The sequence below is a fragment of the Myripristis murdjan genome, chromosome 24 (assembly GCF_902150065.1).
Source record: "Myripristis murdjan chromosome 24, fMyrMur1.1, whole genome shotgun sequence".
NCBI lineage: Eukaryota > Metazoa > Chordata > Actinopteri > Holocentriformes > Holocentridae > Myripristis > Myripristis murdjan.
Genome location: NC_044003.1, coordinates 9,632,706 through 9,647,697, shown reverse-complemented (window position 1 = coordinate 9,647,697; position 14,992 = coordinate 9,632,706). Strand labels below are relative to the sequence as shown.

The 14,992-nt window shown below is 42.0% G+C and overlaps 2 protein-coding genes across 2 annotated transcripts in view; one reads left to right on the top strand and one right to left on the bottom strand.

Annotated features, from left to right (window-relative positions):
• Positions 1 to 3,168: 3,168 nt before the first annotated feature.
• Positions 3,169 to 14,992, top strand: part of nt5dc1 (5'-nucleotidase domain containing 1) — a 53,972-nt gene continuing 42,148 nt past the window's right edge. The window contains exons 1-6 of the mRNA XM_030046643.1: positions 3,169 to 3,580; positions 5,132 to 5,223; positions 5,821 to 5,892; positions 6,031 to 6,140; positions 6,306 to 6,385; positions 6,481 to 6,562. Of these exons, the coding sequence (XP_029902503.1) occupies positions 3,488 to 3,580; positions 5,132 to 5,223; positions 5,821 to 5,892; positions 6,031 to 6,140; positions 6,306 to 6,385; positions 6,481 to 6,562 (529 nt within the window). The 5' untranslated portion in view covers positions 3,169 to 3,487. The remainder of the gene's footprint in view (positions 3,581 to 5,131; positions 5,224 to 5,820; positions 5,893 to 6,030; positions 6,141 to 6,305; positions 6,386 to 6,480; positions 6,563 to 14,992) is intronic.
• Positions 6,751 to 13,493, bottom strand: col10a1b (collagen, type X, alpha 1b). Its single transcript, XM_030046642.1, has 3 exons — positions 13,392 to 13,493; positions 12,569 to 12,701; positions 6,751 to 9,164 (listed from the first exon to the last, which is right to left on the bottom strand). The coding sequence occupies exons 2-3, from the start codon at positions 12,684 to 12,686 to the stop codon at positions 7,309 to 7,311; spliced, it is 1,974 nt and encodes a 657-aa protein (XP_029902502.1). The 5' UTR covers positions 12,687 to 12,701; positions 13,392 to 13,493; the 3' UTR covers positions 6,751 to 7,308.

Here is a 14,992-nt window from a genome sequence, read left to right as displayed (position 1 = left end):
TAGTTCAGCGCTGCGCCGCTGCGCCAATCAGCTGCACCTGCTGAGGAATGTGGAGCGACGGCGGCTCACCGTGTGACGTCACGGCAGGTGACACCTGGCGGCCGCACTGAAGCCTACAATATGGCAAGGCTGTCACCATATCAATTCTCTATTACCAAAAAGGGTGTAAAACCGAGCCGAAACGAGCCGAACCGTTCAATACACAACCGTAACATACACTACATGAGCCACCTGCACATTACACCTGTCACATGTGAAATATGCCTTTTCACATGTCAAAATTTGAATTTATAATGTGAATGTGCCATTTTCACATGCGACTGGCAATGTTCACATGTGAAATAACATTTTCAAATGTGAAAAGAAAGTAATGTCACATGTGAACTTTTCACATGTGATTTGCTTTTCTATGTGTGATCTTTAGTTTTCCCACATGAAAGGAGTGACCCAGATATTTCCACGTGTTTTGCTGTTTTCACATGACTGAAATTTCCCACATGCGAAAAGAAAATTGGTCATGCAAAGTCATGGGGAATTAGCATTTTCACATGTGATTGGCCTCAACAACATAAAATCACATGAGATTTGCATTTTCACATGTGAATTACACATCACATGTGACTAGTTTCTTCTGATGTCAACTATAATTTTCACATGTGAAACAACACAATTCACATATAATCACGTGAGCTTACGTGCACATTTATATCTTACATCTTCACATCTTTACACATAAACCACAGGTGGTTTTGGAAAATCAAAAGTACTGATATCTTTGGCTGGAAACCAACCACCTGGGCCAGAGGAATGCTGGTCCTCTTCCACACCTTGACTTCTTCAGTAGCTGTGTAGAATAATACAGAGTGAGCTCAAAATCTCATGCAGTGATGTGATTTATTATATCACCTCAGTCAGAGTACAATAAACAATATTTTTACAGTTAACATGACTCTTTTTGTTATGCTATTCGAATTTCCCAGTTCACATTTGAATTAAATAACGGTGTCTTAGTTAAATAAAGTGTATTTAACAAAGGTAATACATCACCTGTTTACATTTCATGCATACTATCTGAATAACTTCTTAGTTTAATAAAATAATTTTCTGCAATGTGTAGAAATAGTCTGTTTTTTGGTGAACAAGTATAGCTGTTTAAAGTTAACAAACACCTTTCTCCTCCACTTGTTAGGCTAAAACCAGTATGTAGCAGGGTTTTTGATGTGGGATGCTTGCTAGTTAGGTATGTGTTTGTATGTTTACTGGAAGGGCTAATAGAAACTCAATCTGATAATGTAAAATATTATTCTTGCTGCTGTCAGATTGCAGTTGATTTTCTGACCGCTGCATGTAGCAAACACAGCAGGACAATAATTCAAATATTCACTGTTTTCTATTTTGACTGCAGCCACACTACAACATACACTGTGTCCCCTTTATTAAGTCCACCTGTACAATCTAATGCAGTTCAGTGCAACAGCCCTGCCATAAAGTCTACCTTTTAACAAACTTTATAATGTTCAGTTGTTGCTGACATTGTGGAAAATGTGCAAATTTAATTCTATGTTTATTATTGAGGTTGTAGTTTGCAGAGGTCTTGTACTGGAGTACATTATATTGAGAGGTATTTCTAATTTTTTGTCCTCCTCCTTTATACACAATAAGGGGGACAGAATATTGGAAACACCTCTCAGTAAAATGAGCTCAATGCCAAACATAGAAGTGAATGAACACCTCTGAACACGTTCACAGTTCTCAAGCCAGAGTGACGAATACAACTACTTCTTCTTCTTTCTGATTATTGGCGGGTGGCCAACATATATAAGGGCCCTGCTGACTTGCTTTATAACCACAATAATAAACACTTTATTCTGTATTAGCCAAATGGTCATGGTGAACAGCAGTGACAGTTTTTCTTCTTTAGAATATCAATAATAATGTAATATTTTGTTTTCCATCATTTAGTCCCACATATTGGAAATTTATAAAAGATACAAAATAAAATTAACAGGAAAATGTGGGGAAGAATTTCCTAAAAACCCTTAAAAAATGGCATTCTCCAGGCAGCATGCCACTGAAAGTAACTATACACAACTTGTATGTGTCATACCAATCATTTAGAAAAGTAGAGTAAAAGGCCTGATAATAATTCTTTTCGTTCTTCATCATACCTGTTGCAAACTGTCAGTACATGTTTGACTGGCTCTGGTTTGTGTGTGTAGCAGTGTGTGTGTAGCCTAGTAAGGTGCTTGGTTAATTTATGAAGTGTTTGATTAAGATCTGTGTGTCTTGTTCTCAGGCGAGTAAAGATCATCACCTCCCCCGGGCTCTCACCCCATAATCCACCAATTCCTGCCTGTTTTTGAATACTGCAAAGATGTCTTCCTCTGCCAACTATAAGTGCCAGTTTTCCTGCCAGGTTTTGTGTGCATAACCCTTTATGATGGTTTTAACTTCCACTTTACTTCGTGTAACTTGTATTTCAACTGATGGTAGTGTTAATGAAGGTTTAGCTAATGTAAATACCACTTAATTTCGTCCCACCCCCTACATGAGCAGGAACCTAAAGGAAGGAGATATCCAGTCATAGTTGTAAAAAAAAAAAAAAAAAAAAAAAGTATGTGCATTATGTCTAAATATGTGGATTAAGCCTATAAAATATTACAACAATAAAAACAGAAATAAGAAATTGAACATATGTAAAAAAAAAAAAAAAAAAAAAAAAAAAAAAAAAGTCTCCCGATACACACTATATATACACACTAGGATATTGCAGTGCTGAATTGCTGTCAAGTTCCACATGTATACATTATTGCAGAGTTAAATGGTCAGACAAACAGGTAAACAGTGTACAGTTATGCAGGCTGTAAACAGGTTATCTGACCCTCCAGGCGGTAAAAGGGTGTAGTTGATGATGGGACAGTGGAATTTGGACTGTGGAATGGTTTAATTCCCATGCACCATTTTGCGCATTTGGGATTTTCCATCCACCTATAAACTGCGAAAACTGGACCTCTTACGCCACAGCGTCCCTTTACGAAAGCCTGTCAGTGACCATTCTGCGTGTAGGTGACTCGCTTCAAATGTTACGGCAAGATTTCTAACATTTGTTGTTTGTATAAGAGCGGTTCGGCAATTCCACCCTGCGCACGCACACTGTCCATTACGGCTTCCAATCCACACCCGGAAGCTAAGGGCGCTCGCCTCTCGGACGCCTTCTTCTGGCACAGCGTAGTTTAACTTCTGGTTTCATGGGCAACTTATTGACATAATCCACTCGGTGAAGTCGGGGTGATAGATTCGCGTTTGGGAAAGCGTTTCGGAGGAGCTTTTTTTCGCTGTCGTGACCCTGCGGGTTTGAACGGAGAGGCTCCAAACCGCCGGCCGCCGTCATTGACATTGACAGATCAGTTGTGCTGTGCAGGCGTGCGCAAGTTGATGTGGATATAGTGGGCTTCGTACCCATATTCCTCCGGTTTCCCCTGCTACAATGAGTGAATATTTTAGCCTTTCGGATTGCGATGTCATTGGCTTCGATTTGGACCACACACTCTGCCGATACCATCTGAAGGAGACCTCCAGGGTGAGTTTGTAGCCCGTCAAGCTAGCTAGAGTCCCTGGCTATTGATGATTAACGCTGTCGCCGTAACGACTCGACATTTCTATCAAATGTTGCATCAAATGTGGCACGGAGCGGCCAAAACGGTGCAGCACTCAATAATCCGTCCTCTGCAGACTCCTGTGGGCTAGCATCGTCGCTGGTTGGATGTGCATGTGTGTGTGTGGATGTGCATGTGTGTGTGTGTGTGTGTGTGCAAGGTGATGCGATGATCCTGATGCTGCAGTCACTCTGCGTGACTCACAGGTCTATAACGTCGCCTGTTATGCCCATACATGCTCTCACTTCGCCTCTCAGGCCTCTGATATCATTAGGACCTAAAAGCACCACACACACACACGCACACACACATGCCTTGTAGCAGGTACACACATCACCTGCATTGTGTGTGACACTACATGGCAGAAGATGACTGCTGGATGCAGCTGTTCCTTGTGTCATATACGTGGTATAACGTAGGCCTGCTCTATCAGGCCTTGTTCATTTCAGACTTTATCCTGTCGTGATGATGGCAGGTCCCCATGCGTGCCAGTTCTGCTGTGTGTCCCTGCTGTTGGAAATGAAATAGCCTTGGGATAGTCAACCATGTGCCAGCCAGGGAGGAAAGTATCGGGGGCAAAAATAAGCTCGCTTTAAGTATTGCCATGCCTTGTTTTACAGTTTTTTTTAAATCAGTTTTTGTTTTGTGCTGAATCGATTTAAAGACAAGATATTGGTATTATATGACACTAGAGAACCCAAGGAGTCCATTGGATTCTGTGCCAAGCGTGTCATCTTAGGTTGTCAGCAAGGAGAATAAATACCGCGCCAAAGTTAGGCTGACTTTCGATGAGGGGAAATCTGGCATGACCTTTTTCATAAGGGGCTCTTGCCGTGTCACATCAGGATATCTGGATGAAAAACGGTTCTCTGGGAACTCACAGGTCACCCCTTTGCAGACATGCCCACTTTTTTGCAGTTTGGGCCACAAACCATGCAGTCCAAATGTGTTTTGTCTTTTGGCCTGTTGTAAAATGGTGTATTTGTGCAGACTAGGGCCTAAACAGCCTTAGAGTTGCATAAATTGGGGTTTGACTGGAAAGCTGAGCCTCTTATGGATTCAGTGAGCCCAGCTGTACTCATGTGTGATGATGCTAGCTCCAACTTAGCCATTAAATTGTAGTGAGAATATATTTTTTTAAACTTGACATCACTGTAGAAAATGACCCATTGTGACCTCTAGGATAATCACATCTTCATGAAACCTTGCATCCACAAACTAGAGTATATTTTAAAACACAAAAATCTCAAAGAAATCACATTACTAAAACACAGTACACATTGAATCGGAATCAAGTATCATGATAGTATTGAATTGGAAGATAGGTATATCATCCCAGCTCTAGAGGAAAGAAATTACCTGGTGTAGATTTTGGCTGGAATGAAAACCTTGCATAAATGTGCCGTGTTTTGCCCACCCCTGCATATTCCTGTGTCTAGGTTCATCCTGACTCCAGTGACTTCTTTCTTTTGCAGCTGATCTATGAGAGCTTTGCCAGGTATCTGGTGGAGCATAAAGGCTATGACAAGGACCTCTTGAACTTAACTCCCGCTACCTGGGATTTCTGGTGAGTCATCAGCAGCGCCAGCCTGAAGAGAAGTGGTGTAGTCTAGGGATAAACACAGGTATGCTGAATACCCTTCTCTTTTTCTACGGCTATGCACACCTAATTATAGCTAAAATATGCAAAATCCTGGAAGCACAGCTCACCCTCCTCCCTTCAGCTTTGTGCCCACTTGCGCCTCGTCACTGAGAGAAACATGCCTGTCATGAAGCTTTACAAAGCAGTGCCGGAGTGGTAAAACCTATTTTCACAATGGGATCTTGCTCAGAAAGGACCACAACCACTGAAACATTCATGAAGTGTCTCGTGAACCTGGCAGTAAATAATTAAATACTGTGTATGAACAGTTTACAGCCCATTTCCCAATGAATTATTAAGCAACAGTCCTCTTTAGGTCAAATGGAATACTTTTACACAGCACTATCTCGTCATTTATTAACATTTCATGTCAGCCAAAATTTAGGAGCAGTGATTCCAGCGAGCAAATGTTGATGTCCAGCGGAAATCACTGGTATTGATTTTGCTGTGAATGGGACAGCAGTCATGATGTGGCTGCTGGAGGTTGGCACCGGATTTATAACACACTGATTTTGTGTCCAGTTTCAAAGGGCTAGTGGTGGATCTTGAGGATGGAAACCTGGTGAAGTTGGCGGAAGATGGAACGGTTTTAAGGTAGGCTCGGCAGTCAATTGCTGCTTGTTTGATTTGCTTCTCTTTAGAGCTGTTTGCCCCCACAGTTGTCATTTTTATTTCACAGATAGACTTTTAAAGTAGTATAATAAAACAGTTGTATTTTTCTTGATTGATTAGAGCAACACATGGAACCAGTGACCTCAGCACAGAAGAGATCATCAAACATTATGGTCCAAAAAGGGAGTGGAAGCACTTCAATAGCCTCAATACCTCCTTCACAAGATCTGGTATCCTGTCCATTTCCACCTTTATTATTTGGCAATTTTATGCTATTGGCTCTTCTGCAGGCCTGTGTCCATCATCAGAAATTTCATCATAATAAGATTTTTTAAATCATGGTAGTTCTTTTTTGTGTCACTTTTTTAAATGTTCTTTTGTTTTTCTTTTTGCAGCAAAATACTATTTCTATGACAACTATTTTGATCTACCTGGGGCTCTTCTCTGCGGAAGAGTTGTGGACATGTTGCACAAGGTAAAATCAGATAAGAAATTTTTTGAAATAATCACTGGTCTGTGATTTCATGTGGGGAAAAAAAATTGAAAGGTGTTTTCTATTTTTGTGAACAGCGTGGAAATGAGGTGAATTCAGACTTTTGGAAAGACATGATTGCTGCTATCGACCATAATTACAACACATCTGCATTCAAAGGTATGCATCAGCTTCTTTTTGCGATGGCTGGTTGTAGTTATTCTCATGATTTATGTCTTAGTTTTTGGTATTTCAGGTATGTCTTGGATTCAGTCACACACAGGGAGAACACACTCACATACAGAAAAAAATGTTTTTCTTTTTTGGATCTAGAACTTTATTCTTTGTTTTGGTCAACAAGTGGTACATTACATTACACATCCAATCAGACATAGTTGTTTTGATAAAACACATTTTGATTTTTCCCTCTGTTGTCTTGTTAATGACAGTGCTTGTGAGAATGTGCTGATCTTTAATAACAACTTATTTTAACACAAGTTTGAGTTCTTTTGCGTGTATATTACAGGTAAAACTTTTTCAACAACAGACATTAATAAACACAAACAGAAGTACAAGATTTACTGTAAATGTTACAGGCAGGTGAAGAGCACCACACAAGATATCTTCCAATACTGCTTCATGCTTCTTAAAATTGCACCGATACACATAATGCACTGGGAAATGGGAACAATTTGAACCATACATTTTGTAATTTCATTCATCCCCTGTATTAATGCCTCTCTCTGTTGACTTTTCAGGCAGTTTCTTTTATCTTGCCATTAATGTAAAAATAAGATTGAGGCAGATAAGCTTGTAAAAATCACATCAGAATTTACAATGACAATCTTGAATTTTGTAAACTGGACTATTTCTCTGAGTAGTTCATATTTTTTGTAATGTTTTGAGGTTTAATTGGATTTGTGAAATCACGTGGAGGCAATCAAAAACCCAGAGAAAGCGCAGTGAACATTGTCTGCTGCAAAAATGCCATTGCTCTCCTCATCAGGGACCTGGACGTATACTCTATCATGGGCATTCAGCATCAGGACAGCACTGCCAGACATCTGATCCAGGAATCCCTTGTTGTACTCATCGTATGTGAATAGAACTGGCTCCTCATTTCTGTAGAGAGCCACCAGAGCATTGGCCCCATTGACATGCATATGGTAGGCAAAATAGTAGAGGCCTGGGATCTGGCAGGTAAACACGCCACTGCTGGGGTCATAGTGGTTCTCTCCATTGTATAGAACCTGATGGAACACAATAGGTGTTCCAGCTGGGGGGTAGGCTGTGGTCAGCACAGCACTGAAGGCAGACATAGGGGCCTTCATCATTTCATGAGGCACCATAACCTCATGAGACTTGATAGGCATGCTCTTCTCATGGTGGTAGACCACCTCTCCTGGTGGGCCAGGTGGACCAGGTGGACCAGCAGGGCCTGGGATACCATCTTGACCTCTGGCTCCTGGAATTCCAGGTGCACCATGGGGACCTGCAATTCCTTTAGCTGTCAGTCCAGCTGGGCCAGGTAGGCCTGGATGACCTGGGTGGCCCTTGAGTCCTTGGGGACCGGCTGGACCGGGAGGGCCAACGGGTCCTCTGGCCCCTGGAATTCCATTCTCACCACTTTTCCCTGGTGCTCCGACAGGTCCAGTGTGTCCCTTTGGTCCTGGAAGGCCCATAGCACCTGGTTTACCTGGGGCACCATTGTGGCCTGCTGGACCCTTTTCACCTTGAGGACCATTGTGACCTGGGGGTCCTGGAGGACCTGCTATGCCAGGGATACCTGGTTTTCCTGAGAAACCCTGAGCTCCCTGATCCCCTTTGGTTCCTTTAGGCCCTGGTGCACCCACCATACCGGTGTCACCTTTAGGTCCCTCTTGGCCTGTCTCACCCTGGAATCCTCTTGCACCTTGTGGACCAGCTGGGCCAATAGGACCAGGAGCACCTGGAGGACCAGTGTAACCAGTGGGACCTGGCTCTCCCTTCTGACCAGTGGTTCCTGAGGTACCGGGGGCTCCTCTGTCACCTGGCATTCCAGGGACACCTGGCTTACCAACACCTGGCATGCCAGGGGAACCGGGCTGACCAGCTGGACCCTGAGGACCTTTAGGTCCCATAGGTCCGGGCATACCAGGAGTGCCATTCTGACCTGCTTTACCTTGTGCTCCAGTGCCGGGAGGCCCAGGGTGGCCCTTTGGCCCTGGAATACCCGTTGCTCCAGGTGCGCCATCTCTACCTGGGTTACCAGACTTACCAGGCTCTCCTGGGAAGCCAGGGGCACCAGGCTTACCAATTCCGGGCTGGCCAGGCATACCAGATGGACCCATTGGGCCAACTGGGCCTGGTGCTCCTTGAGGTCCAGTCACACCATGTCCTCTATCTCCCTTGGGCCCTGGAAGACCAGGAATACCAGGATGTCCCTTCAGACCAGACTCTCCTCTTGGTCCCATCGCTCCAGGGGCACCATGTGGTCCAGGTTTGCCAACAGCAGAAAGTCCGGCAGGTCCAGGGGTTCCAGGAGAACCGGGAGCACCTCTGGGACCCATTGGTCCAGTTGCACCAGGGGCACCTTTGTCACCAGGGATACCATTAGCACCTGGTTTTCCAGGGGCACCATTAGCACCAGGTTTACCAGCTTGAGAGAAGCCAGGGGCTCCAGGAGGTCCAGGTGGGCCTTTATGGCCAGGATGTCCTACACCACTCTTCCCAGGAGGTCCAGGGGGACCCATTGGTCCTGGCTCACCTGGGGCACCTGGATCACCTGGTGGACCTGCAACGGCTAGAGAATACATAAATATGGTTACATGTAATGCAAGTAAAAATCACAAAACCAGAATTAATTGTATCAGAAATTTATGTCGATGGATATTTGATATTCCTAATGAACTAAAGCATAGGTTTTAGAAGGTGGCCACAGTATACTGAGTATTGGGGTTAAAAAAGAAGCACATGGATCTCATAGATGTGATCCATTTTGTCTGAGTATTGATAAACTAATCTGTCATGCGTCACTTGTTGAATTGATTGATAAGGTCTTTTTAATTCCGTTGAGTGTTTTATTATTCTGAATATTTCTGCTGTATGCAGTCACTAATCTAGCAACTGTTAGGTTGAAAATAATCCTTAGTTCTCCCTAAAGAAGAATTATGCAACAGTATATAGTCAAGAGAAATCTTTATTTTGTAACATTTTTCCCCACATCCATCTTTCTTTGCTTGTCTTTTCACTATATGATGACGGCTCCTTGGTCCTTGAATAGCATTTTACTCCAGAAGACCACAAACTGATTTAAAACACTGAGGATGCTACTCCCTGTGATTATAGGGAATGTTGTTGGGACAACACACTTTTCCCATCGTAGTCTTGACAGCACCAGTGGTCTGAGGGGATGTTCTCACTCAAGTTTGCCCCTCCATAGAGGGGCCCAGCAAACCAGCTCCGGTGTATTTCAATTTAATTTGGCCACACTACACTCTTCCCTTTAATTTCCTGGACTGCCCATGGTAGTAAATGCTTGGTTTGTGGTCTGCAAGTTGTTGACATCACCTTGAACCATTTTCCTCTGTTTAATGTGGAGTTTGTGAGGGAATGATTAGTTGGCCAAATGAGAATATGAGAGTTTGTGTATCTGACATACTGACATATGATGCCAGTTATTTTTGATGGAGGTAATTTATTAACTGTAATATATTTATCCTAAAAGGCAACGTAAGGACAGCCCTGTCCCATGAAATCAAAACTGCTGTACAGTTATATATGACAAGTGTACCCATATGTGATGCAGTGATACTTATTGAAAACCTAAAAATGTTGTACCAGGGATTTACCACCCATAATCCTCAAAAATAATTAGTACCCAGGTCATAGCTTGATCTCAATCAATTTGGGCACATAGGGCAACAATTGCTTTTTTTCTCTTCTTTTGTAATCAAATCATCGCCAAACCCAAATCTTACAATGTCACACTTTCATATTTCATCATTTTTGCACTCAAGATTTGTCTAATTTTAGAGCACAGCAACACTATCAAATGTTTTCATTTCATCCTCAAATTTTCTATTATTGACTGGTGAGTTTTCATTTCAGTTCTCTTATCTCTATGATGCCAAAACAAATAAAAACGGCAAGGAAACAACAAATATTGCCCCCATATTAGCCACATGCATCAAGTTGTGATTATTTCTTAACAGTGCAGGATGAGAACTTGAGATTATCAACATAAAAATTCTCAAAGTATCATCAGTAAGAAGTATAAGTTGTGAAGGAATCAAAGCGCAATAATGTTTGCCTCTCCTTTGAAAAAAGGCCTTTGAGAATAAAGTGGATTGACAGGGCTGTCATTTGCAAGCCACATGAGATTGTGCCTGAAACCCCACAGGAGGTATTTGTGCCAGAATGGGACTTTTCGGCAGCCAGAAACACCACAAACGGGAGGTGATGATGCTGACAGTGGTCAGCGTGGCAGCCGAAACAGTAGTTGAACCATGAGTGAACCGTTGGCACTGCACAGTAGTGTTATGTTTATGTACAGTGTAGCATCAATGTCCATTCTCAATGCGGTTGCCCTCTTTAACCTTCTCACTATCCACTTTACTCTGAGTATGCGCTGCATATTTTTTGTTGTGCCTTTTCATTCATATTAAAAAGGTTTTGTAACTTGAGATATAGTTGGAAGCTACACTAAGTCTCACACTTTTACGGATGGTAAAGAGAATTTACTGTTAGTTGAAGTGTGAGTGAGTTTCTCCACTGTCTGTTCTTTTTTTTTTCTTTTCTTTCAAAGTGTGTGGTGCATCTTTAACACCACAAAGCGGTTTGCTAGGGTGTGCCTGTTGCAATGTGGTTATAGCATCTGTTTTGGAGATTTTTCAATTCTGCACTTTCATTGTTGACTGTGAAAAGTGCCCTATTTTTATGGAGTGGCACATGCTAAAAACCACATCATAAACTCTCCAAAGCAAAATTACTGGATTAATTTTCAGCCATTTGATTCAAAGCAAAATCCGTTCTGCTGGGAAAAACATTTCACATTTGTGTTTGAGATATTTGTAGTGTTATATGTCAATTATGCAATTATACCATGACTGCTGCCTTTTGGCTTTTTTTTTTTTTTTTTTGTAAAAAAGGCATGCTAAAGTGACATTTTCCTTTTTAACTTCTATTCCACCAGTGCAGAGCTGCTCCTTTCCTGCTGTATAACACTTCACATTTATACAGTAGTGCACATTTACACAAGGGGGCAGCCCGGCACAACCACAACCTTCTGCTTTTAGCCAATGAGTAATTCCTTTGAACCTGCTGGAGCTGTGTCTTGATGCAGTTGGTGTGTGAGGAGGCATTACTCAGTCTGTTTGGCTCCCTCATTAACTGAATGTGTATTAGACGATGCTGGGTTGCATAAGAATGGCTCATATTTAAAGGTTAGAGGAGATGGTGGTGAGCTAGAATTTAATCCCAAATTAATCAGTGAGTATGCCTTGTTTGTTTGTTTCTTTAAATGATGCAGAAGCCATATTCCGCTATATCAGTTTCCACAACAGTTGTAATATTTGCTATGTTTGCATTTGTATAAAGGTTGTAATATTCAGATCAGCTGTCGAAGCTCGATTAGGTTTGATTGTGAAATTATTCAATAATATATCGGTGCAGTGATCCATAGACACTTGCTCGCTAAGGGGAAAACAAGTGATATGATATCACACTTGCATTTCTCAACCTTTGCTGCAGATGTGTTTTAAAAACAAGTCAAAATGTGAGAAATATGAGGCAGTTGTTTGATGCTGTTATTTTTCCCTCTCAAATTTGGTATGATTTATGACGTTTGATGACTGCTGTCTCACTAGAACTTGGTGCAATTAAACACCATTTTTGAACGCTGTTGCAGGTATAAATTAGTTGAATTACTGTGACTCAAAATGATGTATTGTTTAATTAACAGTTTGCAAGCAGTTTTGGTGTGCACGTTGCTGTTATTTGAAAGTAACAACAGGCTTGGTTAACATGAATAGGTGATACATTTGCACTATTTACTGCACTTGACACAGTTGAATGTAAACCAGCCTATGGTCTGCATTTTGTATCCATCTCTCCCATTACTAGAATGTTAGGGCTGTTGCAGAACTAAAGCGATGCAGGTTTTTACATGACAAGCTCTCCGTGTGAAAAAGAAGATATGCAACTCACCATGACTTTTGACGGGGTAGGGCTGCTTGGTTACTTTTGCCGAATGGTAGTACCTCTCAGGGGTGGCCTCAGCCAAAGCTACGAGGACGAGGAGGACGCTTGTTACCCTCAGGTCCATCTTGTGAAGCTAAACCTGCAAAGACATAATCCATTTACAGCAAGACGTCCACCTCATAGAACGGCACCTCTCTCTGTCTCATATGAGAATCAGGAAATGTAGGAGCTTAAAAGATGATTTCACATAGGCAGGGTACTGTTGAAGTGCCTCAATGCTACCCATCAAGGCCTGGCACAAGAGCTATGAGAGTCAGAATGAAGAAATAGTCACTAAATAAAGTCAGAATGGCCAATCTGACCAGACCATGCTCATTGGTTCATTCATCCATGCTGAAATGAGTAGTGATTGTGAAAAGTACGCAAATTGCCCATGACACCAGCAGGGTTTTTCACAGAAACGAAATTAGATTTTTTTCTTCAAACTCTGTCATAGAGCCGGGCCTCTTTTTTTTCTTTTTATGTTTCTCCCGCAGTGAAATTACACAGTCTGGGTCACAGTCTAATAAAAATCTCTCCTCTAATCTTGAATCTGTACAAATAAATAAAAGTTCTCTCCTTGTGTGAATTCAGCCGTAGCACGTGGCTCACTCTACTCATCTAAAAACGGCCTGAGGTTTGCTGGATGCATTTTACGCCAGCCAACCACCGGCGCTCAGCCATGCTCCCTCCTCAGTGAGAGAGGAAAGGTTAGGGAAGCCCGGCGGGAGGCAGCGCGACCCTGTGCACTAACCTGAAAGCAGAAAACCCAGAGGAAAACGCAACTTACCGGAAGGTTTACGCTCCAAAGAAGAATAAGGTCGGGAGGCTGCTGTCCCGATACGGTGCTGTTATATCCTTAGGTGTGTAGTCTGTCTGAGCGGCGGCGGCTGCTTCCCAGGGCATTGGGCTCAAGGTATTTATACTTAGTGGGTCTCCAGCATCACATTGGATCTACCTAGTATGGAGGGCCCTCCCTGCTCTGATGTCATCTTTTAATGATGGGTGTCATGTCCTCAGGAGGCTTGTCACTTCAGGATGATAGTCCTTTCTCTGGGCTCCTCCCTCCTCTCCCTTTCTTCCTCTTTTTCTCTTTGTCTCTCAGGAGCAGCATTGAGAGTGTCTTTTTGAAATACCCTTTGGGTGACATTTTTCTACTCTGTTATTGTGGGGATTAGTCTTGATGGTGTCTTGGTTGGTTTGTGGTCTGTAGTTAAACATGTGGCACACTGTTGTACAGATCTAAAAACTTCTTAATTTTCACCGTTCTGTCATGTATGCTTGACATCTTAATCACTGTGTGCATGTAGTGACAGATGACTTGGGATTGCTAAATTGCTTGCAAATTGCTCGCTTGGTTCCCTTCTTAAGAATGGCTTTGCATATTTTTAACTGTTCAAACACAGGTGTTTTTGCAGTTTGTTAGCTGTTTTGCTGTCTGGAACATAGGTCTGTTGACAAAGTGTCTGCTGACAGAGTGTATTCCTGGAAAAATAAAGACTCTGAGTCTGACAATGTTTTCCTCCAGTCTGAAGACTTAGTACAGGTGAATCTGTGGCTGACTACTGTACATGTGCCAGGTATTTTAATTATAGCTAAGGGTATAGGTATTTTAATTAGAGCTTCAGGTAAATGTTAGATTTCACCCAGCTTTTTAGCAAAATTTCAATGAATACAGGATTGTCCTTTTTTATTCAAGTGGGAATACCAGTTAATTTAAGAGTTGGTACATTGTTTACAGGCTGGGAAGTCATTTAGTCTTATATTCAGTCTTGAAATCTTGTTTTTTTTTTTTTTTCTCATAATAAATGAAAAAAACAAAAACAAATGCCAGTTGGATGAAATATTCCCACTCACTTCCAATGCAGTTTCATTTGTTTCAGGATTTCTTTTCTGGAAACAAGTATAAATATGTTGAAACAAGGCAGAGTGAGAGAGATCAGCCCACTGGTATCATGAAAATGACACTTGATTCAGGAAAACTATGGAAACAAGCTGATGAGCATCACACCCTGTTGGATTATTTCAGGCCACTGGCAGATTTTTCATTTGAAAAAACATTTTTAAACACTGAACATAGGACTAAATGACTGCTTAAGGTGGAGACTTTTTTGCAGTGCACCTTTCTGAGCTTCACTTCAGCAGTGTTCCCATTCAGTTTCACACAGTAAGAAGTCTCATGACGGTGCTGTAGTAATCAAAGAACTTCATTTTAATCTTTAGCAGACTTTACAAATTTATCTATCTTTAATGTCTTTGTGATCTGTGCAGCCTGTCAGGCAGTCCTGCCTGGGAGCCACAGTGCAACAGTAAAACACCAGGGGGCAGAGGTGAGGTTTTGTTTTTGCATGTGCTGTTACAGGCTTCATCTTCTGGGAATGTGAAATGTTA

What these genes read in the sequence shown, in the direction of transcription:
- col10a1b (XM_030046642.1), bottom strand. Translation starts at nt 12,686, where the DNA reads ATGGACCTGAGGGTAACAAGCGTCCTCCTCGTCCTCGTAGCTTTGGCT. An exon ending in CTACCCCGTCAAAAGTCATG is followed by an intron (nt 9,165 to 12,568) that starts GTGAGTTGCATA and finishes TGTATTCTCTAG; the next exon opens with CCGTTGCAGGTCCACCAGGT.